Genomic DNA, 9,218 nt, shown 5'->3' with positions numbered 1-9,218 from the left:
TCAGGAATGCTGGGAGTTGTCGTCCCAAACATCTGGAGGTTGTGGGAGGCTGTTTTCGCGGGTCCCACTTCTGTTAGGGCTATTTTCAACACGAGTCGTGCCAAGACAGCAAACATCTCGCTAGTTCTATAATCCCTCGCACAACAGGGGCGGCGGAATTCCAGGCAAACCACCCAGTCCGCTTTAATAAACGTCTGCACTCACACCAGCCAAACACCCCCGTGACACCGAGGAGCGTGAAAAACCTGGGCGACACCCGGCACGCTTTATAGATGAAGGAAGTGACCGATTACTCGGCACTCTACCTCGCGGGGAGGAGCGCGGCGCGCCATCACAGCCGTGGTGTGATCGACCTTTCGGCGCTCCGCCTCAGTCCCCGCCTACTCCCACGCTCTCCGCGCGTTGATTGGGCGGGAGCTCGGCCCAAGGCTGAGAGTCCCGCGCTTCGCCATTTTAGCCCGGGAGAAAAGGGTCGCTAGCGCGGGAATTGCAGCTGCGCGAGGCGGCAGCGGTGAAGGAGAAGAGGTGGTTGGGGGTTCGGGCGCCGCGAGGCCTCGTCGTCATTATGATGAGCGGCGCTGACTCCACGACTGGGCCCTGCCTGGGTTCGAGCCTCCTGCCCTTGCTGGAGACCCTGGAGGACCCCGTCGCCGCGCCGGAGGTGCTGACAGACGCGCTGCTCACCGTCACGAAGTGAGTCCCATCCGGCCCCCTCCCCCATTTCGCCCCAAGTGGGGGGCTGACCGGCCCTCGCGCGGGAAAAAAATAAATCCGTTTTGAGTCTTGGATTAAACCCCAAGGCTTGTTTTCAGTGCCACATTTCAGCCCCAGGAAACGTGAAAGTTCGTGGGGAGGCGGGTGCCTCTAGGCATGTGTCGAGTGCTTACCTTGCGCCATTGAGTAGGCCTCAGCCTTCATCTGAGTAGGCCTCAGCCCTCATCAGGCCGAAAGGTTCTAGGTTAGATGCATGTAGAGTATGACCGCTTCGTATTTGCACCCTCGTCTTCCCGGAGTTTCTATGTGGGGTGTTATTTTGTGTTTAATAGGCTGGCCTTTATTTTACTTCTGTAAATACTGGCACGGTTTCAATGTGTGCATTTTTCTGATATAATGATGTATTTTGTAAAGGTGCTTCAGCCTAAATAATTCAACAGGTGAGGCTCCTCACAACTTCATGATGGCGCGATTTCCCTGTTGAATTTCTGCCTGTGGCGTAGTTTAAGGCACAGTTGCCTCCCAAAGGAAAAGAAGGTGCTAGTCATATTGTTCTACACTTCTCTCTTTTTAGAAACGGTTCTTGGGAGCACATTTTCTTTTCCTGTGAAGAGTGGATATATGTGAGAGAGGTATATGTATATATACATACCAGGGTGGGGAACCTGTGATGCTCCAGATGTTGTTGGACACCAGCTAGCATGGCCAATGTTCAGAGATGGTTGGAGCTGTAGTCCAACAACATCTGGAAGGTCATAGATTCCTAGTGTGTGCTAGCAGTCTCGGACTCATGCACGCAGAAACACAAATGCTAGGTCTCAGCCCCCAGATTTGTGTGTCTGCCTGCATTTTTGTGTATATACCTGGATGGGGAATAGTTTCTCCTGCAACTACAGTTAAAATACGTTGAAAGCTTGATTGGGGTGTTTACTTTTTAAATTCCTTGGTAGATTTATACCCTGATCCTGTGCATGTTTATTTCAGGAGTAATTCTCTCTGAATTCAGTGTTCCTTTTAAGTGTCCTTAGGATTTCATGTATTTGGATGTTTGAGAACTCTGAAGAGCAACATTTAACCATCTGTGTTGGTCTTAAAACAAGTTCAAACTTCGTTAGGGCCTTGAAACACGATAGTGGGGGCTGCTTGTATAAAAAAAAACATTAATATCCAGCAATTTGTGGTAAGAAGGTGCTATTTTGCTCACGTTTACTTTAGGCCTATGTAAGTCATTTAAGTCACACACAAAAAAGTCACAAAAAAATCAATTAGAAATCAATATGGTGGCCATCTTTCAAAATGGCGGAGTCTATCTTTAAAATGGCATAGATAAGCAGTTGAGGTGTCTTACGTTTTTTGGTCAAAAAAATCAATGGTACTATTTTAAAGTAGGTATTTTAATAAATTTGCTTAAAAAATGAGAAAAATGGGAAAAAAATTATTGTAAAATTTCTTCACTAATCAAATATTTAAATATATCATTTTTTATTCATATAGGGGGAAAACAACCAAAAATACGAATTATTATTATTTATTTATTTATTTATCATATTTATACCCCGCTCCTCAGCCAAAAAAGGCTCTCAGAGCGGCTTACCCTGCCCTCAGGCTTACAGTCTAATAAAGACATGACACACAAGGAACAGGAGTTCAGGAGGGAGGGAGGGGGGAGAGGAGAGAGAGAGAGTCCAACAGGAGCAGGCCATGATGTTTCTTCTGCCTGCTCCTGTCCCCTTGCTCTTTCTTCTTATTACAGTATTCCTCATTTCTAAATTTAACGTGTAACATTGGTATATATTGAAGTATACATAAATTAAACTACATTTAGGAAATAATTAAATGAAATCATTGTCTTTGATGTTTAGGCACTTAAATATTACAATACGACATCAGTGTCATCAAATGGTTCTTCTACTTATTGGGTCAGTAGACTTCAAGCACTTTGCCTTACAGTTCTTACACAGCACATGTACAGTGTACATTTTTGCAACTTCAGCCTGATTGACATCCTAATTTACAGTTGCAGTGGACCAACTCTCTGCATCTCTCCCATATTGCTGGAAGAGATGTCCACAGTGGTGTCCATATACCATCAGTTTTTATCCAACCCCACTCTGAAGGTGGAGGTAAGACCGGATTTGCAATATGAGCCTGCCCCCACATATGTCCACCCTGATAAGCAGCCCTTAGAATTTGCTTTTGCTAGGCAGCTGCAGTAGGAGGCACATTTTCTAGCAGTCTATCTTTTGATGTAAACAACATTTTCCTGCCTTCAGTGAAGGACATGACAGCACATTCTGTTCTGTAAAGCAGAACAACATAAATTTCAAGTTTCTGCTGAAGTTCTGGGCTTAGATATGGCATAGGGTTTGAAAGTGCAAGAAATGAGCTTGTAGCATCTTCAAATTTTATCCAGCAATTCCAGGCACTTTGTTTTCCATTAGCAGAAAATGATGATATAGCGTCACATCCGGAGAAAGTGTGAAAGCCTCTTAGGGCAACAGCCTTTGATTTCCCTAGAACCCCTGCGATGTTGTGCACAGATATATGGCGCTTCCTGTTGCCAGCACCAAACAAAATCCACTGTCTCTTAAGGCCAAGGCTTTTTAGGTAGTGATAGTAAGATATAGAGAGGACAAGCATATCCGTATCTACAGTTCTGATCATAAAACCGACAGCGCCATCAGAAACAATATCCTCAGTGTGAAGCATTTTGCAACCATCAGCTTCTAGGATCAAAAATGTCCCATGGAAGGAAAGTATTTGAGCATGATGATAAAAGTGTTCCACCATCACTTGTTACAACCTCAAAACTCATTTTGTCCCTTACTATTACTCTAGCTAACAAACCAAAACATTCTTCTTTGTTTTTATCATTTCTAAGGAAGCTAGCCCAGTTTTTCGGAACAAGGCTTCCTTCAGTCACATGTCAGCGAACTCTAAGTCCTCTTTTCTCCCGTGTAGGCTTCTTGATGCTATCTCCATGTGTAAAATCAGACCTAGCTTCCATTCTTGAAAATGTAGGAGATGGAAGTGATGATTTCACAGGTCAGTGCGATGCTATTGTGTTTAATGGTGCAACTCTTATAAGCGTGCTCCATCCAAGGACATCAAAAACATTTGGAAAATACTGCACACGTATTCAAATAAAATATATCAAACATAAAAAAATTTGATATATTTTAAACATTGGATGGGGCTGTTAAATGTTTGATTAGTGAAACAATTTTACAATAAAAAGTACTTATTTTTCATTTTTCTCATTTTTAAGCAAATTTATTAAAATACCTACTTTAAAATAGTACCATTGAATTTTTTGACCAAACTTTTATAAAAGACACCTCAACTACACCATTTTAAGATAGAGTCCGCCATTTTGAAAGATGGCCACCATATTGATTTCTAATTGATTTTTTGGGGGTCCCTATCTTAAATGACTTATATAGGCCTAAAGTAAACATGAGCAAAGTAGCACCTTCTTACCACAAATTGACAGATACTTACATGAACAGACCCAATGATGAGATTCCAGCACACCAAGAAACAGAACCCAGGACAGGCTTATGCAGATGAAAAGAGGGTGGGCTGGCGGGCTGGCTCAGTCATATTTAAGTCAGTTTGTAAACATCATGTATGCTATCTTGAATGTCTTGGTTCTAAATGAGTAGTCAGTAGAGTCTTCAGTACGCAACGTACTGTGCCAAGTGTATGTGTAAGTGCGTAACACATTTCTGAGATACCACATTTCTCACATCTATATCCTGTCTTTTCTCAAGGAGCATACATTATCCTCCTCTTTTCCATTTTATCCTCACAACTCTGTAAGGTAGGTTAGGCTGAGAGTCAGTAACTGCCCAATGCACTCTGAGTTCCATTCCAGCACTCTGACCAAAGCACCAGCTCATATAGTGTTAAGGGGTGAGTGTGAAGAATGGATGAACACTAGAAATGAGTTTCAGATGTCTCTGAAATCTTACTTTATTCCACTTGTTAATTTTTCTGAATTCTAGTGACCTTTGTGAATATTCACCCTTTCCAATCTCTAAGTCTTCAAGTCAGCATTAGTCGTGTTGCCTGCAATTCTTACAAGTCCAATTTGCACTCCAATCCTAAACACAGTAGCTTGGATCCTACCTTCAGTTGCTTTCCTGCAATGCCCCCCCCTTTAAAAAAAATGTCCCTATGGTTCAGGGATCCCTGGGTATGGTATATGTGTGTGTGGTGCTGCAATTGGAGGAAAGGAGTTGGAGGAAATCTCTCCCACCCATCCCCTTATGTGAATGTAGGAGCAACTTGGGGACCCAGACATTTTTGTTTCAGTGAGAAAATTACATCCACTGTGTTTAAGATTGGAGCATTTAGTCCCATAGAAGTTATTGGATCCTAGTCTTGGATGGCTTACTGTTGTGATCGGCCTTTACTTGCCCTTCATTTTCCCACTGACTATCCACTGTTGGAGGTAGAGAGTGGCTCAGTTTGGCCAACACGTTAGTCAAGGGTGGTTTTAGAACTCCATGGTGGAGTTTTTACGCCACCATTGTGAAATGTGTTGTCTGGTAGAAAAATTCCACGCAACAGTGGAGCTTTTTTGGGGAACACTCCATGTAGAACATCCACACTGTACAGAGGAGAGTTCCTGCACAACTGTTGTGTGAAGGGCTACGTGGAGTTTTCTGTTGCGTTCAGTTGTCTTTTCTCCCTGGTTAGTGTTCCCGGGCAAGAGTGGTGAAAAGAGCCAGTGAAGCTCTAGGAGAGCCTCCAGGATTGCTTTTTTGCAGCAATAGCTGATGGGATACCATCGGGAGGACTGGAGGAGGAGAGAGGGTGGAGGAACTGTTAATCAAACATTGCAGTGGATTTTATTCAACTCTGTGGTAACCCACAGTCACACAACAGTGGAGTTAGAACATGTGGTATGGGGATTACCCCCTAAAAACTCAACTGTTGAGTGGAGTTTTCACACTGTTGAATAATGTGTTTGAACTGAGCCAGTGGATATTGTCTTCAATGGTAGTGCTTCTTTTAGCTCAATCCACCCACCCAAAATCTATTTTTCTCTTTAGAAACCAATGGGAGCTCTAGAGAACTGTCATCTGCCTAGCCTTTCTCCGAGTTCAGCTTCTTTTTGGGGAACTAAAGTGTGGTGTAATCTGCTTTTTTAGGAGAAAGATAAAGAGAGAGTATTGAAAACTGGATATTCTGAGGGATAGACGTGTATCTTATTTATAAACGTATAGATGTTTCCAGTGTTATTGAACCAAAATAATGATTTTAGTTGATTCCGTTGACATTGTGTTAATGTTTATGCAAGTCTTTTCTTTAGTTGTCTAATATATTTTACTCTACAACAGCCTATTTTTTAAAATCAAATGACTAATTTATTTATTTATTACATTTATATACTACCTCATAGCCGGAGCTCTCTGGGCGGTTTACAAAAGTTAAAAACAGCGAACATTAAAAACAAATATACAAAATTTTAAACCATCAAAAGCATAAAAACAACATTATCCTTTCAAAACAACTATTCTGTGGACAGTTAAAAACAAACAAACTATTCTGGGGTCAGTTAACAAACAAACAAACTCAGCACATGTTAACTGCCTGGGAGAGGAGAAAAGTCTTGACCTGGCACCGAAAAGACAACAATGTTGGCGCCAGGTGAGCCACATGTCTTTAGCTAAACTGGGGTGGGCAACCTCTGGGATTGGAGGGCTACATTCCCCCCCCCCCCATATACCACCAAACGCCGTGCTACCCGCTGAATGTTCTCTGAAATTTAGTGGCGTGCTTACAGAAAGCAGATTAGGGGCCATGGCTCAGTGGCAGAGCACATGTTTTGCACACACAAGGTCCCACGTTCAATCCATGGCATCTCCAGGTAGGTCTGGAAAAATTCATGCCTGAAACCCTGGAGATCTGCTGCCAGTCAGTGTCGACAATACTGAGCTATTTATTTATTACTAATACTTATATGCTTCTCAATATACAATTCCTAAGCAGTTCACTTACCAATTTTTAAAACCCCGTTTAAAACACGCTATTAAAAACAATTTGAACAACAATACAAAACAATTGAAGGAGCAGTAAAATGGAGAAGCATATGATTAATTGCTATTATTACAAGCTAGAGAAATCCTGGTTGAAAAAGCGCTTTTCAAAGGGGGTTTGAAACATCACATTTTCTGCCTCCTGAATTGCACGGGGATGTTTTTTTCCAGAGAGGTGCCACCACAGGGAATGCCAAGAAGGCATGGATCAGTATAAGGCAGTTTCTTATATTCCAGTGATCTTAAGAGGGAACATGTGGACTCTGTAGTTTGAAAGCAAACTGCACCTTTTTTGCTACCCCACCAAATTCAACAGGGAGGGAGGGACTGGGGAGACCACACAAAAAGTCTGTGGGGGAATGCAACATGTTGTCCACTCCTGAGCTAAACCATTAAACAATTAAGGATTTACCAAATTTCTTAGTTGGTTTGCCTAATGGAAAACCTGTTGATATTTTTCTATGTTAAGCCGTCTGACTGGTGAGGAAGGGAAAGAATTTGCAGCCGAAGTTGGAAAACACTTCCCTCAGCTCTGCAAGATATTTAAGGTGTGTACTTAAACTTGTATTTTTGACCTCTGTTGCTCTATTTTCAGTAGGCATCTCAGTGCCTCTCCCATCTGCTATCACTCTCCCCCCACCACCACCATACCTCCATTTCTTGTACTTCTGTGGTGAAATGGTCCTAGACCCTCATCCAGAGAAGTGTGCACACGTCTTAGTGGGACTCAGTTAAAGCTGCTACAGAAAAATTATGCTAGGGTGTGAAAAATAAGCAGCCTTAATATATCTGGACTCTGTTGTGTAGTTTAGAGAAGTGGCTTGCAAATAAACTAGCTTTTGCATTTGGATGTAGCATGTAATGAATTTTTTAAAAATCAAGAAACCGTCTGCTCTTAACTGACTAGAACATGACACCAGTTTTAAATCATGAACAATTCAAATAATAGTTTAATAAGGTCTTGTCACATGACTTCAAACTTTTCTTCCCTTTCTTTTTTAGACATACATTCCTACTGAAAGCACAGAATTGAGCAGTGCAGCCTTACAAGCATTAGGATTTTGCGTGTTTAATTCAAAGATTGCTTCATTGCTAAGTGGTAAGCCTTTCTTCAACTGTTTCAAAAATTAATCCAAGTCTAAATGTTATAGGAAGATTAACCAAAATTTATGTGGTAGTCCTGAATTGCTAGAGCATTCATTGAGTATTATGTACTAATTCTCTGAGATGAGAGCCCAGTGAATAGCCATGGCTTCCTTGTCTCTGCATTTTTCATTGCCCTGCCCTAGATCTACAAATATGGCATTATTTCATTGTTGTAAGACGTGGGGGAAGCACGGTGTACCTAACTAGATACTAGGTTCATAGCCACTGGAGGATGAACACAGCTGGGGATGGACTAGTTTAGGCCTCAGCCATTCTGAGGTAACTGCTGGTTTTAAGTAGGGCCGACATGCACAGTGATGATCATTGGAGTAACAGATTTGGAAAAATTATATTTTCTTACAGAAGTCGAAATACAGGAGTTGCTTTCAATAGTGAACAGTGTTGCTGTAAAGGCAGCGGACAAAAACACTCGCACTAGAGCACTTTGGGTGATCTCTAAGCAGTCCTTTCCTCCGAGTGTTGTTGGGAAGCTGGTGAGTGTCTTCTGTTCATCTCCTGTAAACAGAAATGGTTAAAATGTGTAGTTTATTTACCCATATCTCACTCGTTTTTCAGGTGCCCAGTATTATTGGTATGCTAGAAACAGTACTTAAAGGAGACTTGCATTCCATGGTGGTTGAATATGAAGCGCTAAATGTTGTCATACGGTATGTGTTGGGTGTTAAAATGTTAAGCATATCGGTCAGTAACATCTTGATCTGTTTATACCATAAAATCACCGTGTGACGTTGTTGGTATATCTGTAGTAATTCTGAACCACACTTGTGCTTTTGGTAGTCATTCTCTGTGTGTGTGTGTGTGTGTGTGTGTGTGTTTAAAAATCTGTAAAACCATATAGCACCTTATATACAAGGTCCCAATAAATGTCTAAGTCAATGATAGGCCAACTAAATGAACCTTAAGGCCCTACTTGCAGGCCTGTAATGTTGGGGCCTGGCAGACATCAGTTGGAGCAGTTATACAAGCGGGGGCTACTACCGAGAAGACCTTATCCTTCATGCCCACCAGTCTTAATGCTTTTACTGGAGATACACAAGTTGGATTTTGCAGGAAGAACTGAACACACACACCCAACACCATGCCTCCCCCTCCTAATCCAGTTAAGTGATCCAGAAGGTATAACAATGTTGATAGTATTGGAATAGAATAATAGACCTTAGTCACAGTGTAGCTTTGCAAAAAAATTATGACAAGTTGTGTGTTTTGAAAATTACTTCCACTATTATTTAAATAAGCCCATGACCATATATTGGGTAATTAGTACATTGTATCGTTAAGCCAATGTTGCAA

General features: G+C 41.9%; 1 protein-coding gene across 4 annotated transcripts in view; it reads left to right on the top strand.

Annotated features, from left to right (window-relative positions):
* The first annotated feature begins 544 nt into the window (after positions 1 to 544).
* The window catches only part of RIF1 (replication timing regulatory factor 1), a 36,095-nt gene continuing 27,421 nt past the window's right edge, over positions 545 to 9,218 (top strand). For all 4 annotated transcript variants that reach the window (XM_063116556.1, XM_063116554.1, XM_063116555.1 and 1 more), the window contains exons 1-5: positions 545 to 693; positions 7,231 to 7,309; positions 7,764 to 7,860; positions 8,271 to 8,401; positions 8,484 to 8,575. In XM_063116556.1, the coding sequence (XP_062972626.1) occupies positions 566 to 693; positions 7,231 to 7,309; positions 7,764 to 7,860; positions 8,271 to 8,401; positions 8,484 to 8,575 (527 nt within the window). In that variant the 5' untranslated portion in view covers positions 545 to 565. The remainder of the gene's footprint in view (positions 694 to 7,230; positions 7,310 to 7,763; positions 7,861 to 8,270; positions 8,402 to 8,483; positions 8,576 to 9,218) is intronic.

This window comes from Elgaria multicarinata, chromosome 2, assembly GCF_023053635.1.
Source record: "Elgaria multicarinata webbii isolate HBS135686 ecotype San Diego chromosome 2, rElgMul1.1.pri, whole genome shotgun sequence".
NCBI lineage: Eukaryota > Metazoa > Chordata > Lepidosauria > Squamata > Anguidae > Elgaria > Elgaria multicarinata.
This window is presented reverse-complemented; position numbering and strand designations above follow the sequence as displayed.